Below are 26,283 nucleotides of genomic sequence, written 5' to 3'. Positions count from 1 at the left end.
TCCCCCAACCTGCTGGCTATGCTCTGTGTAACACAGCCTAGGATGCTGCTGGCCTTCTTTGCCAGAAGGACACATTGCTGGCTTATGTTCAATTTTTTGTCCACCAGGACCCACAGGTCTTTTTCTGCACAGCCTCTTTCTAGATGATTGAATCCCCAATGTTTACTGCTGCTGATCAGAACCCTTTGAGCATGGCAGTTCAGCCAGTTTTCTGTCCACCTCCCTGTCTGTTTAGCTAACCGATACTTCATCAGCTTGTCTTTGAGGATGCTATGGGAGAAAAAGCCTTACAAAACCTTGAAAAATACACGATAAAGAATATCACTGATGTTCCCTTTTCCACCAAACCAGTCATCTTATCATAAAAGGCTATCAAGTCGCTGAGGCATGATTTTTTCCTTCATAAATCCATGCTGACTTCTCTCAATCACTTTCTTGTCCTTAACATGTTTGAAAATGATTTCCAGGGTTACTTGTTCCATCACTTTCCCAAAGATCAAGATGAAGCTGACCAACCTGTAGCTCCCTAGGTCCTTCTTCTTACCCATCTTGAAAGTGCGAGTGCCACTGGCTTTCTTTCAGTCCTTAGGAACCTCCCCAGTTGTCATGACCTTTCAAAGATAATCAAGAGTGGCCTTGCAACGACACTGGCCAGCTCCTTCAGCCCTCATGGGTGTGTCCTTTCAGGTCTTGTGTATGTCCAATCTGTTTAAATGTTCCCTCACCAATGTTCAATTGATTTAAGTTTTTCTTGCTCCAGACTTTCCCACTGGTCTCAGGGGCTGGGATTGCTGAAGGCCAATCTTACCAATAACGACTGAGGCAAAACTCATCTTTCACCATGTCCTTTGTCACCTTTTCAGTAGAGGGCCCACATTTTCTATAGTCTTGCTGCTGATGTACCTGTAGAAGCCCTTCTTCTTGCCATTCATGTCCTTCTCCAGATTCAGCTCCAGGTGGACTTTGGCTTTCCTAACCCTGTCCCTGCATGCTCGAAGTGTCTCTATATTCTTACTGTGTCATCTGGCCTTGCTGCCACCTCTCATATGCTTCTTTTTCATGTATGAGTTTTGTCAGGAGCTCCTTGTTCATCTACACAGGCCTCCTACCACTATTGCTTGAATTCCTGTTACTCGGGATGGACCGTTCCTGAGTCTGGAGGAGGCCCAGCTCTCCTGGACCCTTCTTCTCTTCAGGATCGTATCCCATGGGATTCTTCTAAGCAGGTCCCTGAACAGGCCAAAGTCTGCTCTCCTGAAGTCTGGGGTTATAAGCCTATATGCCTTGTTTCTCTCAGGATCCTGAACTCCACCATCTCATGGTCACTGCAGCCAGGGCTGCCCTCAAGCTTCATATTCCTGACCAGTTCTTCCTTGTTTGTAAGTATCAGGTCCAGCAGAGAATGTCAGCTCCTTGTGAGCTCCTCCATCACCTGTGGCAGGAAGCTATCATCACTGCACCTCAGAAGGTTTCTGGATTGCTTGTGCCCTGCTGTGTGCCCTTCCAGCAGGCACTAGGGTGGTTAAAGTTTCAGTTTCACTGGGCAGAAGTTAATACGCTAGGATTCACGGGTAGCTCACTGTCTGTGACAGGGCAGGATGTGAAGTAGGAAGTGCTATTTGTGGGTGGGTAGACATTGATGTGGAAAAAAAGAGTTATAGATGTTAGTGGCCAAACATACATCTTAGTATGGATGGCATTGCTGTAAAGATGAAATAAGATACATGTGATAATATGGAGGTGAGAAAAAAAAACAGAGGGCTGCTCAGATGGCAATTGCTGGTAGAACAATCCTATTCTAATGTTGACTGGCTCAAAATCTGCAGGCAGGGGGGAAATCATAATGCTGAGAGTTACGATTTGCTAAACAATAACACGAGAAAATAGTTCACAAAATGTCATTCAGGCTTCTTGGTGAATTGAAACTATGGAAAGATGTAAAAGAAGCTTAAAATGTGTTTCAGGAGTACAAAAGTAGTACCCTTGTTTTTAAGAACAGTAGCATATCAAGTTTTAGGTACCTTATTTCACATGATAAAGCTGAAGTAAATCTTGAATGTGCTGTAAAGAAAAAATAGTAATTTTGGTAAACATATCCTTTTGTGGTCATGTAGGGAAAATCTTGCTTACAAAATAATGAGAACTGAAGAGATGCTAGGTCGTGTCTGTCCTGGAAGGTAGAGGACAGTGAGCCCTGGGTGGGGCTTCCAGCACCTTTGTCAGACTGAAGGCTTAGGAAGCAATATTGGTATTTTGCTCCCGGGCAGACTGTATTTGCTGAATCAGAACGAGTTGGACCAGTCATGGTTAGCTTTGTCTGAATGTTTAGGTGGCAATTTGTTTAATTTCTGCATGGTAACCCTTTTCTAGGAAAGTATTGATATACAGCTAAAAATTAAACACCTCTGGGTTAGCTCCCTTGGTTGAAGGCAAACACATGCTTAAGTGACTTGCTGGACTGGAGCCCACGGGCCTTGTTCACAATTATGGCTCTGTTTTCCATTGCACTCACGTTCTGTCATCAAATGTAGCGTTAGCCAGCATCTCTGCTTAACGATATAGCAGTCCTGTCATTTTGTTATAATTTGGAGTTATGTTTCTTGCCCCATATTCGTAGAAGGAGCCAACATGGGGCAAAGGAATTAACAGAGTATCTCCTAAACATGTTAAGATATTTATGGCACTGAATCAGACAGACAAATAGATGTTTACAAACCTTCTGGCTAGTTTTAAAATTGTGTACATCTCCTGACTCCTGTTTTAGTGGGCGCAGGACCGAGAATAGCAGTAAGTGGCACATCCATTGAAAGAATAACTCTTTGAAAGTAGTGAATTGTGCATACTTGAGATGCTATCTGGAAAAAGAAGCCTCTGAAAGAGAGAGAGGAGAAAGCAGGTGGATGGATGCAGGAAGCAACTGGCTATCTGGAAGAAAGAAGTGGCTTTCTCAGTGTTAAAATTGGAGTTCTGTCTTTTGGAGATGGATGTGACAGTTTGTGGGTAAGCAGAAAGTAACTCAGCAATAAAGTAATCTCCCTTCGATGCTGACATTTCCTTTAAAAACTGAGGAGGGGAAATCCAGATAAGCATGAATATAGCCTTCCAATTTTGTTTCTGCAATTATTTACAGAGTTATTAATGCAAAAACTTTCTTTACCTAAGAGAAGCATAAATTAATGGCTTCCATACAGTATTGTGAGTGTGGTTTATTTACTTACTGCTGTTACAGACTATCTCATTAGTGCTTTTAAACTGCATTCACGGTTCTTGTCTCTAGCTTGTCAAAATACATTCTTTGAAAGGAAATGCCAAATCCAAGGTTAAAAAAGTAACCTGTCATGGTTTAACCCTGGCTGGCAATTAAGCATCACACAGCCGCTTACTCACTCCCCGCCGTGGGATGGAGGAGAGAATCGGAAGAGTAAAACTGAGAAAACTCAGGGGTTGCGATAAAGACAGTTTAATAGGGAAAGCAAAAGCCGCGCATGCAAGCGAAGCAAAACGAGGAATTCATTCACTGCTTCCCATGGGCAGGCAGGTGTTCAGCCATCTCCAGGAAAGCAGGGCTCCATCATGAGTAACGGTTACTTGGGAAGACAAATGCCATCACTCCGAACATCCCCCTCCTTCCTCCTTCTTCCCCCAGCTTTATATGCTGAGCATGACGTCATATGGTATGGAATATCCCTTTGGTCAGTTGGGGTCAACTGTCCCAGCTGTGTCCCCTCCCAACTCCTTGTGCACCCCCAGCCTAATCGCTGGTGGAGTGGGGTGAGGAGCAGAAAAGGCCTTGACTCTGTGTAAACACTGTTCAGCAATAATTAAAACATCCCTGTGTTATCAACACTGTTTTCAGCACAAATTAAAACATAGCCCCATATTAGCTACTCTGAAGAAAATTAACTCTATCCCAGTGAAAACCATCACATAACAAAACTTATTTTGTCTGCAACCAGGTTTTTCAGTGGAGACTGTGGAACTGTTCTTCTTTGGCTCCTGCTCCATGAGATCAACTATGGAACATGCTCGAGAACATGAAGCATGTCTTGAGCAAACCCAGAGGTATTGTATGGATAGACCAATATATAACCAAGAGCTCTTGCAAGAACAGCTGCACAGACGAGAAAGAACACCTCAGACTTTAAGGCAGAAGATTGCACATTCTTGTCGGTAGGGTTTTTTGTCTTATCTTTATTTTATTGTTTAGAAATATTCTAATTCTTAATTGATTCATGCACATATCTGGTAATCTCTTCAAAGAAACCTAACAGATAAAAGCTCTAGTTCTACTTTGATTATTCAGTAAGACTGTGATGAAGTTGTTTATGTGTTTTTATATGTTAATATAACTATATTACAAAATGTTGGATAAATTGGTTGAACTACCTTCATTAAAGTGCGAAGGAAAAATATGCAGCGTAAGAATGTGAAGTATTAGTCAAATCATGTGACATGAATTTGTAAGACCCAGAAAAATACCTGTCCTTTTCACATGGAAATACTTACGGCCAAATTTGTGCTTCAGGTGATCCTTTCATGGAAGGAGAATGGAGGTGTATGACAGTTGTGTAGAAATCTAAATTATTAGTCTAATAAGGACTTAATAGAGGCATTCTGTAGCTTTTAACTAACTGCCTTGGAATCTGAGTATCATCTGGTTAGACAGGAAATGTCTTTAACTGTGCAACTCTTGCTCTGTGATACCAGAGGATGGTGAAGAGAAACTTATTCCAGTTAAGTTCTCATTAGCTTTATATTTATCCATGCTTCATTTGCAGAGTTGATTCAATTTCTTGCTAGAAGCTTGTTCTGCCTGACTGCTTGTCTGTAAAATATTCCTGTTCATATGATTTGACATTTGGAGATTTGTTTTGGTTGATGGAATGACCATTCTAATGGTAATGGCACCTAATTCCACCTCAAAAAACTTATCTGTCCTGAATAAAAAATATGTGGATCAAAATCCTCCTGAGCTGTGACTTCTTGTGATTCAATCTGCTTAAACATGGAGAAGTGTGGATGACTCTAGTTCTTTTCTCACTTGTAGCAATAGGCTTCTTCACTATGCAATTCAGTCCCATGAGAATTCAGAAATGTTAACAAATCTCTGCAGTTCTTTTGCAGTTCCCCTACACAGAAAAGTGTTTATATGACCCCAGTGTTATATTTTTACCCAAGGGTAAACTTTCTTACCACAGTACAAACAAAGTATGATGCATGGCAGTACTGGATAGCGATACTTATTTCCTGGCTCTATTCATTTGTCAAGAGTCAGGGTTTCAAAAGGTTAGTAACTGCTAAGAGACACAGGGATCAGTGTTGCTGGCTTCAGTGCCTTTCCTTTCAGGGTGAAGAAGGGCTGTGTTCTCAAGTAGCCTTAAAGTTAGCTTATCAGTACCAGTGATAGTAACAAGCATTCGTAAAATAATAGTTTTTTTCTAAAAAAAAGCATAGTAATATAAAATGTTATCATCAAAAAAGTATAAAGCACACAAATAGTAAATATAAACAGGAAAAAGCATTGCAAAGTACTTTGATGAGTGAAAACTGCTGTAAGAAAGCAAGTTATCCTCAGGGGATTGTTACTAGGAATGATCTCAGCAAAAAGTGTTGCATGATTGCTCAGTCGTGCATGGACTTGAACAGTTTCACTTCCCACTGACCTCCAGCCTCACAAGACTATGATTCTCTTCTCCAGTGCCATAAGGTTTGTGAACAGCAACCAACATGTGATAAAGGGCTAAATTAACTGGAGTCATAGTTGTTTGTGCTTAAGCTTTGTCCAGAAATTACTGTCATCAGGGACCTGAGCCTGCCTTTAATGGAGCTGTTTCCCTGCATAGGGATGAAAGACAATTTTTTCGAGCCATTTGTCCCCCGCTAGTGTCTAACTTTTTATTTCTGCTTTGTATTTTCAGTTGTTCTTCTAAGAAAGCCAAGTCTCATCTTTACAGTTTCTTACCAATTTTAAAATGGCTTCCCCGTTACCCAGTGAAGGAATACTTATTAGGAGATATTATCTCAGGTATAAGCACTGGGGTTATGCAGCTTCCTCAAGGTGAGTATCTCTCTGGGTTTATTTGTCCTCCCCTTTGCTTTTTCTGTGTGTGCTTTTATGGTAGTGCTTGACTTGCTGAACAGATGTTCATGAGAATAGGATGGGTATTTCAGGTGTGGAGATCAGTACAGCATTCTGCAGACCAGCCCATAATCTTGATTCCCTTAAAACTACTTACCTCTCCGATCAATACCAACAGCTCTCAATGACAGAACAACTTTTCACAGTTCAAGTGCATGTCTAAAACTTTGCTGAATGCACCCAGTTATTTTCTGATCTCCTCATCCTGAAAGTTGTAGCAAATTTCCTACAGCGGGTAGCAGTATCTTATAGACATAATGTTTTAGGAGAGCAACTGTTGCAAAGTAACCAAACTTAAATTCAGCCAGAGAAGAACTGCAAGAAATCAGAGACTGATCGCTCTTTTTGTCTTAAGGCTAGAAGTCACCAGTTTAAGCTGGAACCATAGTAGTGGGCAATGATCTACATGGTGGAAATAAATCAAAAGTATCTTCTATAACAAGACTGCAAATCTGTGAAGTTTCTGTTAAATTACTTGGAAGTTTCACCCCAAGTGGAGCCTGGCCCTGAAGCAGGAGCAGACTCTGTGGAAGACAAAGAGAAAGCCAGTGTTCACCGTTCTCTTCAGCTCTTGGTGGCTGGACCAGTGGAATCTTTTGTTCAGCCTGACACCTTACTATCATCAGTTTCAGAACTGCTGTGCGGTTAGAAAGCAACAGCATTTTTACAGCAGTATCATTATGGGGTGCCATCACTGCTCTGGGAATGGCAGCTTCACGACAGCTGCCACAGTCACAGTAGATTAACCCAGGAGGTCTTGGAGTAGAGGGAATTCTTGCATTTGTGCAGAGCCCAGTCCAGAGGAGTCCTCATGCTAAGGATAATGTAATTAAGCATATATAAGTTTACTTGCGTTTTGGCTTATTTCATATTTCCACCTCACTCGTTCCACTTTAGGCTGAGGCAGGTCTGAAGAATTAATTTGTAAATCCAAGAAGCCTAGATTTTAGTAGGCGGTAACCCATTAAAGCAATGGAATATCCTATCTTAGTCTGTGGAGAGACTTCTTTATTTCTGTAGCTTCTCAGTTTTATGCAATTTTTTATAATTAAGGATATTTTTTCTTACACAAATATAAACATCAACTTATCTTAAACTGATAAGTAATGTGGTTAACTGTCAGGCAAATCTGACGTATACTAGACACAAACATTACTGGTTGTGTACTGAAACACAGTTTATGTGATGACCAGATAAGGACACTAAAATTTAAGTGGTCAGCAGTAAACTTTATACTTAACTTTGTGACTTCGTTTTAAACTAAACATTATTCTTTCCTTTGGTGACTGCAGACACGCCTTTAAACTGCTCCTAATCTTTCCCTTTCTAAAAAGACAAAAGTTAAACTTTTATTTTTCTGGAATGGGTGTAATTATAGCAAGCATGAGTTCAAAGAAGCCTGGGAATCATTTCAGGCAGAACTACAATGACCAGGGTGTTTAAGCCATGAACTCCTGTCATGTCAATATCTCTTTATTTCCTTGGCACTGACAGCCTTTAAAAATGCCAGTACAAATGAAAAGGAAAAGGAATAAAAGGGTATTCAGATCAGGAACTTCACATAGACCCACCCTCCCGGTTTTGAAACCACCGGTTTTCAGCTCTGGTCATTTGTACTAAGTTCATCACCATATTAAAGGCTAGGCTGTTATAGTACAAGGTGTTCTGCTGATACTCTTGGCATGAGAGGTAGCCCCCGGGGCAGAGAATATATGTGTGCTGAGTTTCAGAAGTACTTAACAAAAAGCTCATTGCTGCAAGAGAATAAACGATATCATCAGTCCAGTTCTGACAGGAATATGGATTCTTGGTTAGGACTCAGACATTCCTTAGGGCATGAGCAAGGCCGTGTGAGCTATTACACTGCACAAGAGTGCTTGAATGACACAGAAGATCCCTTCCTGGTTTTATTCTTTCATTGTAACCTGACGCTTTGTCTCTCAGTTTAAAAATAAATTAATAGGGAGAAGTGTTTTCGAGTATCACTAGCTCTCCATGGTGGGTGAACCATTGCTTCCTTTTGTAATTTGCCCTGGACCATTCAGCTTTTTGGTCCTAACTTGGACCAGTCTGCCCAAGTGTGGTAAGAACACACAGCTTCCTCAGGTGTCATGAGTCTGCACTTGCAAAGGTGAATTGGAGAACCAAGCCAAGCCAGGATACAGCATGGTTTTCTTCTCGAGGCCCATTTGGTCAGTTCTGGTGTCTAATTCTCATTAACGCAAGCTGTGTAGAATTATTGATTTTGCTGGAACTGCTCAGGACAGTTATGCGCCATATCTCGTGGTGCACACGATTTGCTTGAGAGCCTGGTTCCGTGATAAGCACATGCTTAGTCACGCGGAGGGGGAGCACCGTGGGAGGTGTCCCTCCCCAGCGTCCCTTGGAGGTGTTCCCCCATAGCTCCACTGCCGTGCTTGCCAGCCCCCCCTACAAATAGGAATGGTGTGGATCGCACTTCCACTGCGTGGAACTGGACAGAGCTTAAAAACAAAAAGAATTTCATTTTTGGGAAGAATACCAGACTGTATAAGCTCTACGGCCTTACAGATTGTAAGCAATGATTCTCTGCTTATTTTATGTTTTGGAGCATATTTGCGGAAACATAAACTGTTATGTCATCCTACTCGTTTTGGGGTGAGGGAGGAGGGAAGTGTTTAATCAGTCATAGATTACCACGAAGATCATGTCTGCTGAGAAAACAAGGAGAAAAATCAAACATGTCCCACTGGTTATGGAGTTTTGGGGGTTTGGGTGTTTCTAATTACATTCTCTGACAGGTGAAAACAAAAGCAACAAAAAGTGTTGGCTATTAAGAAGTATTTCCAGCCACAAAGGCAAAACAATGAGTGCACAGGTGCACAGATGTACGCACAAACACGCACGCACACACCTGCAGTGCCTGTAATTAGAGACTTCTGGTTTCCTGACTCAAACCATCAGGTTTCTAGGCACTGCTATACGGTATTATACATAGTAAAGAGTATTCCCTGCAAGATTTCTTGTTTTTTAAACCTGTGATATGTCACTAGATTTCCTGTTAGGTGAGTTCAGTTTTAGTAGGCTTAAATCCTTTTGCTTCAGATGGTTTTTTTTTGTTGTTTGCCTAACATACATATTTGTGTCTGTTTTCTAGGTTTAGCCTATGCTTTGCTGGCAGCTGTTCCCCCAGTATATGGCCTATATTCTTCATTTTATCCTGTCTTTCTATATACTTTTTTTGGAACGTCCAAGCACATATCAATAGGTATATCTGTATGGATAACTGAAAGTCTGTGTGTGCGTGTGTTTAATAAAGTTGTAAAAAGTAAAATTGGAGAAATAGAAAGTGTAGTTGTTTTCCATAAATTTAAATTTAACTGAATAGGAGAAACACAAATGTGTCAAACATTAGCAGTATTTTTTATTGTTAATTAATCCATCCTACTTAGGAAGGAATAGAAGAGCGTCTTTTATTGGATTAGATCTAGAAATGTGTGCTGTGAACTCCTGAACTATAATTTCATCGCTGCAGTCAACTGTCTGTGTGGCCAGGATGAATCTTTAATTTGCATAATAGAAACTGAGATAGAAAAAAATTGAGGTTTACTTACCATAGAGGTGTATGTTCACCATCTAACTAGCTTTAATGGTGCTGACTACTGGAACAGATTTTGGTACTAAAAAATACAATATTTAGGTAGAAAACACTATTATAGTTTAATGCCACATATCTCTTAATAAGAACCACTCCTGAAAAAAAAAAAAAGCCAGGATTTTAACCAACTATTTTCCTCTCCCTCTTATTTCAGGCACCTTTGCTGTGATCAGTATGATGGTTGGCGGCGTTGCTGTGAGACAAGTGCCTGATGAAATGATTTCTGTAGGCTATAATTCTACTAATGTTACTGAATATTACCATGCTAGGGATACCAAGAGGGTACAGGTAGCTGTGACTCTCGCCTTTCTTTCAGGAATTATCCAGGTATGTGCTTGCAGTTTGCTGTAAGGGCAAGTTCAGATGCTGGTGCTAGACTTGCAGTTGCAAGGAGTGCTGGGTCATGGCGGATCCCCTGTCAGTAGACTTGTGCTTCAGCACTGCACTGTGTAGAATAGAGGCTGCTTCATGGCAGCCACGTAACAGGGAGGGATACATTGGAGGCAAGTCTTTGTCTGGCATCTTGGCTTGACTGGGAAAAATGGGACCTCCCCCCTTTCATTTTATCCTATCCCATGAGAAAAACTCAAGCTGGTGTTCTCTAATCTGTCCATAAATGCATACAAATACGTATGTTTACCCATATCCCACATTGCACCTGCCAGTGGCATGGCAGATTTGGTGCGACGGCTGCTTACTGAACTGCAGCTTTAGAAAGACCAAGTTCAGGTTTGCCTGATCAGGCTTGGGCATCGAGGTAAGAAGAGGTGTCCTGTGGCCTGTCTGCTATATAGTGCTGATGTTCAGGCTACAGTGAGAGTCACATGGTTAATATTTCTCTTCTTCATTAGTTGTGTTTAGGTCTCCTTCGATTTGGATTTGTAGCCATCTATCTAACAGAGCCTCTGGTGCGAGGATTTACTACTGCTGCTGCGGTTCATGTCTTTACTTCTCAATTAAAGTATCTACTTGGCATTAAGACTAACCGATACAGTGGACCCCTCTCCGTTGTATATGTGAGTAACTACATTTACTAAACATGCAAATTCTGCATTGTCTGGAGCTAGTACTTAAGCCTTTTCTTATTTTATTTTTTTAATTATTTTGGCACTAAGTAGAATAATACTTCAGTATTCAAAACTGGGTATGAGGTTTTTAAGTGCCATAGCAGTATATGAGCATCTCAAAGTGCCGCTTGGGTTGATTTGATAGATCAGCATGGTCTGAGATGGTCAGATTTTAGGATTCTGCTAAATGTAGTTTTGTAATATGAACAGGTAATGTTCATTGAGGCAAGTCTCTTGTACGTCGTGGGGAAATGTGCTACTGAAATGCTTCTCTGTAGACCAGATACGTTTTGCAAAGCTAGGAAATGTTATTCTCAGAACCTTGCCCAGTCTGTATTTCTTTAATTTTACACACAATTCCTGATGGGAGTATTCTTCATTTCCTGTTTGTAAGCTGTTTGGTAGTATGGTTGGACACAAAGTGCTGTGTCATCATAAATGTACCTGTTCTTTAGAGTAGTGGGAAAAACTATTTTGAAATAAGGACACCAGTGTAAAACATTGCTATTTATTGAAGACCCTAACCATTCAAACTGATTGTTCAGAGCATGTAGGGACCCAGTATTTGACATAACTCATAGCCTAATCTTCCACTCACCTTCTGTCTAATGTACAGTGATGTGAGAGGACAGAAGAAAAACCATGCAGTTTAAAGCTATGATTTGGTTAGTATGACTTAGCTAAAACCAAAAGCTGTTGTTCACTTGAATTTAAAATTGACAGTTGTGCTCTGAAAAAAATGTAATGGATCCCATGCAGCAAATTATTTGTTTAAAGGGACATTTCTAATTGAAATCACAACCAAAGCTTTTAAGTTTATATGAGCATTACTTTTCTTGCTGTTATGAACAAGCAGAGTTGAAATGCATCTGAATCTGGTTTGCCTACCGGTCTAGGAAGCCCAAGTTGTTATCACAAAATCAATGCTCTGATTTTGCAGACTCCTGAGTGGAAGAATAGGGAGGATCTCAGATATCTGTGAAAACCCAAGCTTTTGAGCAGATTGATGGCTCAGCAATAACGAAGCTTCAGGATTTTGACTACATGGAGGCTATAGAAAATACTTTGTGGGAATCTTTCTTGTATATTTGTGCAGATACAACAAACCTTTTGGAAACAAGGCTGCACTAACAATTAATTCCTAATTTGCTGTTTAGTTCACTAATCCGGAAACCAGGCATACTAACTGCCAAACAAATAGGAGGGAAGGTATACATTCAAGATGTACTACCACAACATCCTGAATGTATAATATCCTGATAGTTGCTGTAATTTTCCTTCTGTCTAAGGAAGGGTAGGTACATCTTCTTTCAAAGACCTCTCCAGAGGTCATTTATTTATTTTTGGTTTTTTTAAATGCAGTGGAAGAAGGAGGAGTAATTGGTAGGGGAATCATTTACCCTCTAGCAACTTGTGTGTTCCAGCAAGCTTTCTTTCCTAACACTCTTTTAATACTGTTTTCAACTAAAAGATACTTGGAATAATGGCCAGTTCATCAGTGTTGCAAGATCACTGTTATTTAATCATATTGCTATGGTAACCTCAATGGTTGTATCAGCAGCTTTATCGTTTTAGAATGGTTTATGCAGCTCTAAGTAGACTTGCCAAAGAATATTTGAAGGTATTAGAAGGAGTTTGCATTTACTGCTTTCGGGTAGCTGCCAGTATGAAATATGTGTGAAAATATTGAGGATAAGAAGTGTGGTTTAGTTTAGACTTTTTCCCCCAGGATAGTGTTTTCTCCAAATTTTTGTCCCATTTGAGGAAGACTGATACTGTAAATGATTGCAAGTGCATCTCCCTCACTGAGAGACTCTGAACTTCTGTGTTTTGTGGGAACAATGGGGATTTTGGTAAGGCACTGATTCAATGTGGTTGTAAATGCAGATTAAAAACACAGCTGAACAGCAGTGTATAATTTGCTCTTTTGTGGCAAATCTCCATGAAGATTGTATTTTCTTGGGAATAATTATGATACTTCTGTTGTGTTACAGAGCATAGCTGCTGTGCTTTCAAAAATTACAACCACCAATATTGCTGCATTGATTGTTGGATTAACATGCATTGTTCTATTGTTGATTGGAAAGGAAATTAATCTCCGGTTTAAGAAGAAGCTTCCAGTTCCTATTCCTATGGAGATCATTGTGGTAAGCCAGTTGTGAAATTCTATAGCTAAATTATATAACTATTCTAAAGCTGTAGAAACTACCTCATTTTCTATCAAGTCTTATTGAGCTTTAGAGTAGCTTGTGTTGAACATAATTCATTTGAGGCTTGATGCAGTTAAAGGTTTGGATACTCATAAGTTTAGGGTCTGATGTGCCCAAGTTTTAGGCATAAAGTCCCAAAGAAGAATTGAAAATGGAGTTAAACAGTCCCCTATGGCAATGGGTAGGTAGAGATTTGTTGTAAAACCCACTCTACCCTGGAGTTGCAGCACCTGAATGATTCTCTGCGAGACATGTCTCTGAGTTGGCATTTCCCACTTGGAGTTCAAGAGCTCAAAACCCCCTCCTGGAGGAAGGTGCTTACCGATGCCTGTTTCAGAGGTTTTGCAGGGCTTGCTTGCTTCTTAAAATGCAGTGGTAGAAAGAAGAGCAGGAACCAGTGGGACTTAAGACTTACCTTCCTTTCTCTGTTACTGAGAGTGACAACTGACTGCAGCATTGATTCTGTTTCGAATGACTGCTCTAAGATCGTCTGCTTTACCCATGTATTTTAATACACACAAGCCCACATCTCAGATAACCTTTCACCTTTAGAAGTGGTTGGATTTAAAAGTGAGTTCTTGGATAACTAGAGCTGTCAAACAACCTGCACAAAATCAGAGCCGAGAAAGGAAATAACTGAAGGTATGGGTACAATCTAGATAGAAGGAACAAGGAAAAGGGATGCTGTTGAGAGATGGTGGAGGTCGTGTAATAGGGTATTGTTTGACAGTAAAGATCACAAAGCGATCTTACACCTGTTCCTTTCACTGCTGCTGCACCACTTCTGTTTACAGATAGCATGCAGGTTATGCATATGAAAATATGGCAGTGCAGACGTCCTTGGCTTGTCCTTGCATTTAATTTCTCAATACACTATTCTGCCTGAGCTTGGCTCAGGCAAAGGGAATTCGAGTGATTCAGATCACACCATAGCATGTTCCATTTAACTGTTTCCAAGAAACTTATAAATGATGGAGGGAAATTTGTGATACTTCCTCCTTTTTATCTGCTCCTTTACCCCCTGAAAACTGATTGACAAATAAATGTAATCCCTTGTGTGCATTATTCATAAACAGCTAACTGTTATTAGTTCTTCAGGTGGCTTTATCTCTTTCTAGCTGATGTTTACAAATGTGTTTGTGGATTTTTAGGTAATTATTGGCACAGGAGTTTCAGCTGGAATGAATCTGAGTGAGTCATACAGAGTGGATGTTGTTGGGAATATTCCTCAAGGGTAGGGATGATATATTCTTATTCAAACTATACCTTTTCTGTATGTAGCTTTTATTATAGTAATTTGTAAATATTTATTTCATCTCCAAGGTTACGTGCACCAGCAGTTCCCGAGATTCAGCTCATCCCAGCAATATTTGTGGATGCAATAGCAATAGCAATAGTTGGATTTTCAATGGCTGTATCCATGGCCAAGATCTTTGCCCTTAAACATGGTTACACCATTGATGGGAATCAGGTAAAAGTATTGGGGTTACTTTGTTGAAAATTCTCAGTAGCACCTTTGTTACATTGTTAAAGTAGAATGGGATATTGGACAAAAATGAGTTTTTCTTTCATAGTGCAATCAGGTCAGGTTTTTGATAGCCTATGCATTTAAATGCCAGGAATTATTTTAAGTTCTTCTGGCTGTGTTTTAATAACCAGTTTCACTTTTAGCTTCATTTTGGGAAACTTGCTTCTGTTAGACTTGAGCATATGCATGAATATTAATTGTTGTGACAGACTACTGTTCTGATGGGCAGCTACTTTATCTCTGCTTTCTGTAATAGAATGAAGCAGAGAGTTCCCATGTGATAAATACAATGCCTTATGTGTCAAAGAACTATTATCTAAGATTTAGAAATTCCAATTATGTTTTATAGTTTCTTTTTATTCCCACCCATTGTAAATAGGCAGCTTATCATTTTCTGGGGCAGCAGTTGGCCCTGTCTGTAGTTAGCATTCTGATCATGATTTGAGTGATAAAGGCTGTGGTTAGGGACTGTCTAAAACTAAAACGATATGTCATCCTCACCTACTCTGTCCTTCCTGTGCAATTTAGAATCAATATTGCAATCGGATTATTGGTTGATATCATTGTGGTGGTGTCAAGGGAGACAGAGAGTTCATATACTGTAACTCATTTCCTAGAACAAGCATCTGACACAGCACAGATCAGCTGTTCCCCCTTCTGAAAATGAGAGTAAATGGAGTTTAAATGACACTTACCTACAGATTTTTACATCTGGTCAGATGAATCTCATCCTTCATATCATTGTTTTCTGTTACCCAAAGAGAGAAGAGGACAAATCTGTAGCTGCATGAATGGAATCAGCGCTATTTATGTTAGTTAACGTAATCATCACTGACCTGAGTTAAGCATCTAGACCTTTTTCCTCAGGAGGTGCCAGATGCTACTTCACCTGGATGTTAAACTATGGAACTCCTTGTCACCTGATGCAATGCGTGCTGAGCATTTAAATGAATCAAAAAAGTATTGTACAAATGCAAAGAGAAAAACTCATTGAGAACTATTGAAAACGTATAATCCAAATCACCTCGGTTACAAATAGTGGGATGCAGAGTAATCTGGGGAGGCCTCATTACAAGCAAATACTTTTGTAGGCATCAGAAACACAGTACTGAGGTAGATGGAGCTCTGATCTCGCTCACGATAACAGTTCTCATGTGGGATCTTCCTGATGAAACAGTGGAGACACGTTGTTTTTTTCACGTACAGCAATGGATTACCACCCATGGAAACACAGCGAAGGCTGCTCTTTGTTCTAATAGTACTAAACAGATAGCTTAGAGTGGGAAGCAAAGAACAGTGTTTGTATAAGAAACCATTTTCCATGTATATTCAGTGTTAAAATTCAAGTTATCCCCAAGCTGAAGAAGTCCTCAAAACAAGAAATGCTGTCATTCATTTTAGTTTTCAGTGTGACTCATTACAGTAACATTTAAGGACGGGAAGTGTCTTGAACACTTCATCAGATACTTTATTTAACAGATGATTTAACATGCATCAACTTGCGCATGTGTGAGAACCACAAGTATAAGCTACAATAAGGTTGCTTATTCTCTACAATAAGGTTGCTAGAAAGCACTGTAAATAAGATGTGGTTATTAATATGTATGGATAGCTCCAGCTTCATACGGTTGCTAGGTATAACTGCCTTTTGTTTTGCTCTATTGTTTAATGCAGGAACTTATTGCCTTGGGAATATGTAACTCTGTGGGGTCATTTTTCCAAAGCTTTTCAATCACTTGCTCAATGTCTCGGAGTCTTGTCCAGGAAAGCACCGGTGGGAAAACTCAGGTATGTAAACCCAAATTTTGAGCCAAACAAAGTATGCCAAACAAAAACAAAGTTTTTGGAGCTCCAAAGCTGAAGTCTGAAGCTTCGCTAGATTGCCAGGTTTCCCTGCCTGGGCCAGAAGGAATAACTGGAATTTCCCATGTTCAAATCCAGGTTAGGCCAGGGTAGCAGGCTGCACGACAGTCAAAACGGATGAACTGAGTGGGAGGGATCAAAGGCCACTTGAACAACCAGCCTTGTGGAAAGCATGAGAGGGGTTAGCTAATCAGTAATATTGCCCTTTGGGGGCACTTCTTAATACTCTGCCATCATTTCTTGCTTCTTTTGTTCAGATTGCAGGTGCACTGTCTTCAATTATGGTTCTGTTGGTAATTGTGGCTATCGGATACCTCTTTGAACCACTTCCACAGGTAAGGGAGTTTTGCCTGTTAGGCATTGCATTGTCAGTGAACAGAGGCCAGCGAGTATTGCTTAAAATAGAGATTGTGGGATCCTTAGTAAGCAAACACAGTTAGGCTTTGATCCTGAAATCTTTAAATTTTGTATGGGTTTTTTAAGGATCCGGCATGCTTTTTTTTTGTTGTTGTTTTTAATATTGGACATTCTGGACTCTCTCTTTAGAAACATTAAAATGATACCTTCAAACAATTCCCCTTTGCAGCATAGGAATTCTGGGAAGAGGTTAAAAAATTACTTTCTTTTAAAGTAACAGCTCAGCTGGGAAAGGGTTGGGGCTAGGTGATGGCTCAGCATTATGAGTTGGTTTTGCTGCAGTTTTACTTATTTGCATAAAAATATATTTACGTGAATAAATATATTCTCACTTAAAAAGAAAAAAAAGTTTGGTTCTAGGTCCTGCATAGGATAATATGCAATTCCTGTTTAATAGGAGATGTACCTTGGGTTACACATATATGACACTTGCAGGAAACGTTGCAGTATATTGTAGAGAAACTTGAATTTGAGATTATACTCTAGCTGCCTCAGGCGCTACAGGCACTATAATTGCATGGAGCTCAGGAATATGTGATTTCTCTTGCCAGGAAAGAGTAAATCAAACTGTACTGACTCTGGCTTGCCATTTCTGCAGCTCCAGTAAAAGCATATCTCCACTGAACTACCTGAAAAGTTGAATGGAACATCTGTTCAGTAGACTTGTATCAGTTGTACAAAGCACAGAAATATGGTTATTTGTGATGCTTTGAAGTTTTTATTTGGCATTAGGTTTATTTTGCTTCTGAAAATTTTATTTGTGTGATATTCCTAGACAGTGCTAGCTGCAATTGTAATGGTGAACCTGAAAGGAATGTTTAAACAGTTTGGAGACATCGCGCACTTCTGGAGAACCAGTAAGATTGAATTGGTGAGCAATACACAGCTCGGTGCATATATTTTACTGTATTAAATTTGTTGTTCCTCTTCTTCCTAACCCCCAACACAGGGTAGAAACTTATCAAGGAATTATAAATTGGTGTTGCATTGCAGATGTACATAAGATGTGGAGCTGTAAGTACCCTAGGAGAGTGATCTGTTGCATACAAGAATGTTTTTATTGTTGTTCAACAACCTTTAACTCAGGTCAGAAGTAGTTGGTTGTAGTAAAAGCAAAGCTTTTGCAGTGTTGCTATGGGAACTGCACTGAAGGCTGTGGGAATGTCTGAGAAGAATTTGAAATACAGAGTAACAAAGAAAACTACCTGAAGGTATTTGCCATCTTTTAAGACAAACCAAAAACCTGGCTGGCGTGGGCCAGAACTAAGAGTGTATCGTGGGGAACAATTTGGTCGCATTTTTCTCCTCGATTAACTGGCTAATCGAAGTAAGCGAGAGCTGCTCGCGGGCCTTGCATATTTTTTTTTTTATCCTAAGATATTTGGAGTCTGATGGTAACGCAAGATTGCTTGAAGAACAGGACTTAAGACATTAATTAATATGTGACAGTTTGTCAGATGTTATGTTAGTGTGCCTTGAGCTTCTATGCCCTTCTGAAAGGTTAAGGTAATTACAGTCTGCTATCATGATGGATTACATTATAGCCTATTCCTGAACAGAAGTGATACATAGGTTTTGATGCTGAATTATGCTATTGTTTTTGCTGTTAACAGAAAAGGATGCATAATAATTCAGAGCTTTTCTTTGTTTTAGGCCATCTGGGTGGTAGCTTTTGTGGCTTCTCTTTTCCTGGGACTAGACTATGGTTTGCTTACTGCAGTAGCGTTTGCAATGATAACCGTTATCTACAGAACACAAAGGTCAGATTTCTTCTTTATCAAAATTAGTATTTGCTGATCTTCTGTGTGGTTTTGTTTGTTTAAGGGTTGCAAATAAGCAGACGACCTTTCCAACCTCTTCAACTGCATGCAGTATTGAATCTGCTTCATAATGTAGGTCATGCCCTGTGGCTCTGACCCAGGGTTCGCATTTTATTTTTCTGAGAACAATATTTCTAAAGGGCATGAAACTTGCAATTTCAATAATAAACAGAAGATTTTCGATTTCTTAGATTGGTTAATCTTCTTGTTTACTTTTTTTAATGCCTAAAGTTCAGAAATTCAAACCTGCTTGATGCTAGTTTCAGTATGATTACATTTTGTGTGCACTAATTGTCACAGTCAAGCAGAAGTTGTGTTAGGTTATCACTAGATGAATGTTTAGGTATTTTATAAGAAAGTTCTAATTCGTCAGAAAATTGTGCCTACCCTTCTAGTTTTTCAAATCACTTCTCTTCTCTCCCCATTCAAAGTGACAAAGTTTTTACTGTGAAGCTTTCCAGGTCCACGGCAAAATGATTTCTTGCACGTGTGGATAGGACTGTTATGCTAGGCTTCTAGGCTCAAGGTCTGGGATATGTAGGTGAAAATGTATTAAAGTGTTGGTTTCAGTCTGTATTGGAATGAAACCAGATTCTGAGATTTCCGTTCTGCATAAATAAGAGTATTTTTCTGCCATGTCTGTACAGTTTTGTTCTTGCAAACTGAACAGCAATGTACTTTGCTGTCGCACTGCTTGTGAGTTAGGAATATTCATTTTCTCAGGCACTGTCCTGGGAGCAGAGTGGCTCTTTGAAATTGCAGCATGTTTTCTGCCAGTATGAGTTTCCGTATGTGCAAGATAGTCAATGGAATTGCACCAGTTCACGCCAAAGAGAATTTGCCCTGTACCTTTGCATGCTTTGGCCCATACTTTTCAGAAGATGACAACATTACAATGCTAAGTTTCTAAATTGTTTTTGCACTGTCAGAAGCAAACTTTTCTAGTCACCCAATGGCCCCTTTATGATGTTCCTTCCATAAACTGCCCACTGCATTTGACCACGTTTAGATAAGCCTGTACCAGACAGACACTGCAGAATGACCATTTAAAATAAGTGTCAACCTGTATTGAACACTCACTTTTCCACTTTATAAGTGATAATACTGAAACATTTGTTTCCATTTCTCTCTAGCCCTCAATACAGAATCCTTGGTCAGATTCCTGAGACTGACATCTACTGTGATGTGGAAGAGTACCAAGAGGTAGGAGTGTATTCTTCTGCATTGAAGAGTTTTATGTAGTGGAGCAAAGATGACTGTGGCAATTTGCTGCTTAGCCCTTCTGCACATATAGTACTGTCTGCCTGGCATTCACCTGTGTTGAAGGGGAGGAAAATAAATTTAACTTTTTGTACTGCATGTACATTTGACCAGGAGGTGATCAAAAGTAACCTTTATACTAGTTCCGTTGTACTAGCTTGTACAAAATGGTAAGGTTTGTAGGAATACCACTGCTAAACCTGCTATATACACAAAGGCATACAAGGCCACCTTCTTTACTTGTGTGGCAGCATTGCATGAAATCCATGGAACCCAGGACCCAAACTGATCTGTTCTTCAGAATTGCACAAACTGTTCAAAATAGCATCTCCCTGCCTCCACCCATCCCCTGCTCATTAAATATATGTGATTAATGGCACAATTGCTCGCCATGCACTTAGCTTCTTATAAATGCCATTTTATTCAACCAAAAGTCAGTGGAAGCAGTACATTTTGTCAATATAATGGATATAAACATGCTGTATTTATTCATAAACGGCAACTACAATTTTCTGCGCTCTCTGCCATGTTCTCAGAGATGCTGCTATGAAGACTACATTTCCCTTTCCTCAGGAACCAGTCTAAGAACCTATGTGAAAAGATGATGCTGTAATCTGAAAACGTTCTCTCACCAGCAGTTCTGCTTTGAATACGATACAAAGCAAAAGTATATGTGGGCATGTTTATACCTGTATGCAAAGAAGAGGAGACTCCATTTTTGTCATACTGAATGCAGTTAGCATTTCCTCCTCCTCTATAAAGACGGCGTTGGCAGCATATGGCAGGCTGGATCTCTGCTGCTGGCCAGGTCATTTGCATGTAAAATGTCAGAGTGCAGCCTGTCAGAGATGACTTCATTTAAAGTAGAGGAAAGAAGTGATACTGCGACCTTTCTGAAAGCCTGTTTAAAACCAAAGATTTGAAAGAGGAGACAAGAAAGAAAAAGAGACAGAGAAAGAGAGAAATAAGTCATTATGCCTGTAGAAAGGGAGGCTAAAAGGAAGCATTCCTAGATCTGCATGGTTTCCTAATGTAACACCAGCTGCAGATAGCAACATCAGAGAACTGCAAATATTTAATTCCTTTTTATGGCTGTACATTTCATTGTTATAAAGAAGGAGAAATGTTACATGGCATTGATTGTGTGCAACATTACACTGGGAAAGGTGGAAGTTCTGATCTTCTGATTGGCTTTGCTCACAACAGTGCTGACCTTCTTTGTTTGACACATGCTGATAGCCATTGGCTGTTGGGCTGCATGTTCATGTGTCTTGTGATCACACAGGTGCTCTTCTTCTAGTGCAGGCAATACTTAGCTGTGCACATCCAATATTCTTTTTCTTAGGTTAAAGAACATCCTGGAATAAAAATATTTCAAGCTAATGCATCACTTTATTTTGCCAATAGCGAGTCATATACAAGTGCACTGAAGAAAAAGGTGAGTAAAGCAAATTCTTTAATATCTGTGTCTTGAAAATTCAAACTGGCTTCTGAAATATGCTCATCTTTCAGCCCCTTTAGCGTAGCCCCTAGCACAGTGTCTCTCAGCCTGTGGCCCCTGGTGATCAGTAAAATATGAGAAGGTGATGACATTCCAGCCAACTGCAAATCATCTTAGGAAGCAACAACATGGTGGGAGGGAATAAACGGACAAAGTGTAGCTTAATACTAACCGCTTGTGAATGGAAGGTCTGGTGGTTGCAGAGCACAAACTGGTCAAGCACATTTTTTTTCAGAAGGAAATAAGTAGTTGCTGAACTGAAAACAAAATGTCTGGGAATAAAAGCTTCCTTCTTGGGTGACAAACTTTACTGGAGTCTAAGACCATGGAATACTGTGGGCATTTAATGCCTCTCATGAGCAACAAATTACCTGAGTACAGAGTATGCCTCACCTCCTGTCTAACCCGTGTTTGATTGGGTGGGAATGGCAATAACAGAACTAGCTAAGGGCAGAACTGCCTGACCCAGCAGCGCTTGCACCCTTACTAATTTCTGAAAAATTTTTTCTGTAGCTCCCATGATGAGTCTTATCCAAAACAGGTGGGTGGTACTTACCTTCACAAAGCAAGAAGCATTAGTGATTTATGTCCAAATGCACTTCTCTCCCCTTTGCTCTCTGCACTTGAATCAGCATTTGGTTGAAACATGGCACTCTCCGATTTCAAGAAAAGAATGTGATGCATCTCTTCCTCATCTTGTTAACACAATGCTTGCCAAGATTATTCCTTCTTACTTTATACTGTTCTCACCCCCACCAAGGGAAACTGAACAATGCAGGCTTGTGTTTTAAATTTGACAGTGATGAATTCAGTGCTAATTGATACTGCAATGTCATCCTGACAAGCTGAATCTCCTCTGATCGTGCTTTCTTTTCATGACAGACTGGAGTGGACCCCTGTGCCGTATTAGCAGCAAGGAGAAAAGCCCAGAAGAGGCATGCCAGGGAAATAAAGGCGGCAAATGAACACAGAAAGAAAGCTGTGTTGAAACTAGTGCATTCTTCGGTAAATATTTACCCCTGCTTTATCAGCTAACATGCTGCTTTCCAGTGTTACCGTTCTTGTTTATACAAGATAGAGAGTGCTACTTGGGTAGGAGGGCTTAGGGAGCAAGCACTGTGCAGTGTGTACAGGCTACTGAGGGAACAGCTTTAAGGATCAGGGGCTCATGGCTGGATTGGATAATTGTGTTGAACCTTGATTACATTCAGGTAGCACATAGCAAAGCAGAGCCTTTCCACACTGTCGTACTGTCTCAGCAGTGGTGTTGGAAGAAATTGGAGGGACCCTAGCTCTGCCCCTCCCCACACACTTGGAATAATCATGCAGAAATAGGATATAACAAAATTAATTCAAATTAGCAGCCCCCGTAATAAAAAGGTGCTATCTGCACTGCTGATCCTGGCGTGGTTAAGTGAGGGAGGTACATTGAGGACTGTTTGAAACATGCTTGTGCTTTTGTGCATGTTTAAATTCACCCCCATGGTGGGCACTGGTGTGTGCTTTTTACATGGGGAACCAACCAAATGCCTAACTTAAGAGCCTGATTGCTTCTTTTGAATATATAGGCCTTGACAGGATCAGCAGGGATAAGGCAAGGAAATGGAGTAAAAACATACGAATGGGTGTCAGTGTTTGAAGGAAATGGGTAATTCACTCCTAAGATAACAGCTTTAAGCTGCTTGCATGTGCCTGTAGAAAGGCTGGGCATAAGAGAACAAACCTTCATATACATAAGATATGGAAGTATGTGTGCATATAAAGCCAGTTCCTGTAACGGTTAGGAGCTGTACACCTTTTAAAGGCTGAAAGAACAGATGAGTATGGGGAGGAAGGGGATCTACACTGAAAAAGCATTAGCTGTCATTAAGCTGTATTTATCTTCTCTCCCAGACTAACGACATGGAAGCAAGTGTAAAACATGAGATAGCAAGTGATGAGTTACCTGTAAATGGAAAATTTGCGTCTGCAGATGCTAGTGTACAAGACATGTCTCCTGATGAGCATGAACACTTCGTGGAGCCCAAAACAAACATCCACTCGTTAATTCTGGATTTCACCCCGGTGAACTTTGTGGATTCAGTTGGAGCAAAAACACTAAAATCAGTAAGTAGGGCTTTTTCCCCCCAAAAAAAACCATAGAAAACTTGTGAGATATCTAACAGGGAACCTGTCAGCGTGAGACATAAATGCCAGCTCAAATACAATCCGGTATCTCACCTGATCATGGTTTTAATTCTGTAGCTCTGTAAGTTTTAGCTGAATACTGGGGAATGTGGACTCTGCAGCGTACATCTTGTAAGCTTGGCTTACATCTTCCAGAACTGCAATGTGTACAGTGATATACCCACGTTTAACTTCAGTTCAACTCTTGTTGCAGATTATAAAAGAATACAAAGAAGTTGGTGTCCGCGTCTGTGTTGCCAGCTGTAGTGGTGAGTTGGGCGGGGGGGTTGTGAACTTTGTGGGAGAGATTGTGCTTCATCTCTTTCCCTCTGGCCGCAAATTTTCTGCTGCCAGGTGCTTCAGTAGTATCAGCACTTACTTCACGTAAAATTGGATTAAAACTGGATTTGAGGAAAAACAAACCCATATACATTAGAGCCTTCACTTTAATCAAAGTAGAGCACTGATGTAATGAGTTCTGTGGGGACTAGATCCTGCTCCCATTTATTCCTGCTGGCAAATTGTAAATGCCACAGCAAACTTTGTCTCTTGAAATTATTGTAATAATGTAATAAGGAGAAAAGCCTGCAATGTTCCAAGTTTCTGATATTTGGAATTGTAGCATCTTCTGTCAAGAATAGGCCTCTGTGTATGTCTGAGTAAGAGAATGACCCGTTTGGAGTAGAAGTAGCATGTGATCCACCTGGCTATTTTAAATGTTTTAAGTCATAACAAGTAAGAGAACAAGTTGTCGTCTTCTTCCTGAGATACTGTTGTCTTCCATCTTTGTGCTTTAGTTTATGCGCTGATGCCATGTTTGGTTTTTATTTTGTAGGCCCCGTCATGAATGAGCTGACAAGACTGAATTTTTTCGATAACACTGTAACGAGAGAGTTGCTGTTTCACAGTATTCACGACGCTGTCCTTGCTTGCCAACTGAAAGACAAGTCTGCTTCACAGACTGACTTTGACCTCTGAAGAGTGGCATCGAGCAGAATGGAAGCCAGATTTATGCTGACGGAGACTCTTTCTGAATATTTAATTTGCACAGTTTAAAGAGAGCCTGAGGCTATTTGTATCTACGGGTATAGGGTGGTGCTTATTTTCTGTAGGAAGAGTGAATAAGGAATTGGAAGCCTTCATGCTCTTGAATTTTTTCCTTCTATCAGGGTATAGCCTTCCAATGACATACAAAAAATTATGCAAGACAAGAAAATTCAGTGTGTTCTGTTACAGTCGAAATCTGATAGACAAGGTGACATTCCTATTCCTGTTGAGAAAATGGGCACTTTAACTCACCACAAGGTGGGATCTTGCAGGAAATAACTGTTCTGCAATTGCAATGCACTGTACCAGTGTCTTTAAAGAACTTTCTTAGATGACTTTTAAAGCCTGATGTCAACATCTGCATACAACAGATTCATGTAAATTATAGTAATCTGCCAGCTGGATTAATGAATTCACACTGGTGGCATTTAGCTACTACTCTTTTTAAACCTGGATGGTACAGTTATTTTTTTAAAACACCTATCCTGTCTCAACTATATGCAACTTTTCATTGCCTGAACATTTTCACTCTAAGTGAACCTCAAATTAGAGAATAATTTTTTAATTATTACATTATCAATATGGAACTTTCACTGCCAAAACCTAATTGTGCTTTCTAGAAAAGAATACAGTTGATTTTAAGCTAAAATTAGTTTAGCTTCAAAGTCTGAAGACAAAACTGGTTTAAAGCAGGAGTGAAGCCTATTAAAATTAAATTAAGAACTGATGCCCTATATGCAGTCTCTTTAAGCTGGAATAAAATGTAGACAAGATCTAAAGTCTCAGTGGTCCAAAAAAAAACCAGAGAAGTACTTTTCTGTTGCCTGAGATATCTTCCTACCAGCAGTGCTGCTTCTGCCTCAGCTTTTAAGTGCTTTGAGAAATAGATTTCAGCAGAACTCAAAAATGTTACATGTTTGGGTTTTTAAAAAGAAACAGCAGTGAGGGGTTCTCTTGTCTTCACAACCTGGCCGCTATGGTATCGCTTAACTTCAGGTGTGAGACGAAAAACATGGAAATGTAATTCAAGCAAAAGAATAACATCTTCAGTGCCCGTATTTCCCTAACAGCAATCACTATGAATCTGAGCAGAAGTAGGAAACTAAGAGTATCTCTCTGTAGGTTATTTTGACAGCACAGGGGAGGTGGACATTTCATTTAGCATCCTCAAATCACAGGTCCTGTGCGTAAGGGAATTCAAACGACTTCCTCTCTTCTGAATGCAGAACTTAATACTTTTATTTTGCCTCAAGGTCTGTTGCGATTAGGGCTTGCTTCAGGTAAACCAAGTTTCCCAAGAACCAGAGGCGGTTGGGGAAGATGTTTTCTTGCCTTGGACTCCCCTGCCAATAGGGATAGGAAGCTTTCTGCATCAGAAATTACTGCTTAGCTGGAGTTCAAAGAATGAATTGAATGCATGTTAACACATTGTGCGTGTTTATTTGAACGACTTTTGCTACATTTTATAATGTTAACTAGTTTAACAAGGCTTTGTATCTACATACAGTATATTTTTCTACTTTCAGCTTGTTGCAGCTTCAGTTTTTAACTATGTAGTCTCTTCAATGCACATCAAAATCCTGTCAACTTCTAAAATAAAGTGATGATCATGACTTGTCAAAAGTTTC

The 26,283-nt window shown here is 40.0% G+C and overlaps 1 protein-coding gene across 8 annotated transcripts in view; it reads left to right on the top strand.

The window, feature by feature from the left end:
* Positions 1 to 26,283, top strand: part of SLC26A5 (solute carrier family 26 member 5) — a 36,843-nt gene extending 10,560 nt beyond the window's left edge. For 2 of the 8 annotated variants that reach the window (XM_075144807.1, XM_075144790.1), the window contains exons 2-19: positions 3,957 to 4,170; positions 5,919 to 6,058; positions 9,276 to 9,386; positions 9,931 to 10,103; positions 10,628 to 10,792; positions 12,838 to 12,990; positions 14,205 to 14,287; positions 14,377 to 14,524; positions 16,256 to 16,369; positions 16,702 to 16,779; positions 17,637 to 17,732; positions 18,515 to 18,621; positions 19,815 to 19,884; positions 21,287 to 21,379; positions 22,325 to 22,447; positions 23,336 to 23,548; positions 23,823 to 23,877; positions 24,444 to 26,283. In XM_075144807.1, coding sequence (XP_075000908.1) covers positions 4,004 to 4,170; positions 5,919 to 6,058; positions 9,276 to 9,386; positions 9,931 to 10,103; positions 10,628 to 10,792; positions 12,838 to 12,990; positions 14,205 to 14,287; positions 14,377 to 14,524; positions 16,256 to 16,369; positions 16,702 to 16,779; positions 17,637 to 17,732; positions 18,515 to 18,621; positions 19,815 to 19,884; positions 21,287 to 21,379; positions 22,325 to 22,447; positions 23,336 to 23,548; positions 23,823 to 23,877; positions 24,444 to 24,586 — 2,232 coding nt within the window. In that variant the 5' untranslated portion in view covers positions 3,957 to 4,003 and the 3' untranslated portion in view covers positions 24,587 to 26,283. Of the gene's footprint in view, positions 1 to 2,764; positions 3,001 to 3,956; positions 4,171 to 5,918; positions 6,059 to 6,497; positions 8,693 to 9,275; positions 9,387 to 9,930; positions 10,104 to 10,627; positions 10,793 to 12,837; positions 12,991 to 14,204; positions 14,288 to 14,376; positions 14,525 to 16,255; positions 16,370 to 16,701; positions 16,780 to 17,636; positions 17,733 to 18,514; positions 18,622 to 18,685; positions 18,754 to 19,814; positions 19,885 to 21,286; positions 21,380 to 22,324; positions 22,448 to 23,335; positions 23,549 to 23,822; positions 23,878 to 24,443 lie in introns of those variants that run through there. The other 6 variants (XM_075144781.1, XM_075144798.1, XM_075144816.1 and 3 more) reach the window with 6 other exon arrangements.

Source organism: Calonectris borealis, chromosome 1 (genome assembly GCF_964195595.1).
Source record: "Calonectris borealis chromosome 1, bCalBor7.hap1.2, whole genome shotgun sequence".
In the NCBI taxonomy this organism is placed as follows: domain Eukaryota; kingdom Metazoa; phylum Chordata; class Aves; order Procellariiformes; family Procellariidae; genus Calonectris; species Calonectris borealis.
Note: the sequence above shows the minus strand (reverse complement) of the source record. Positions and strands in the feature narration are given on the sequence as shown.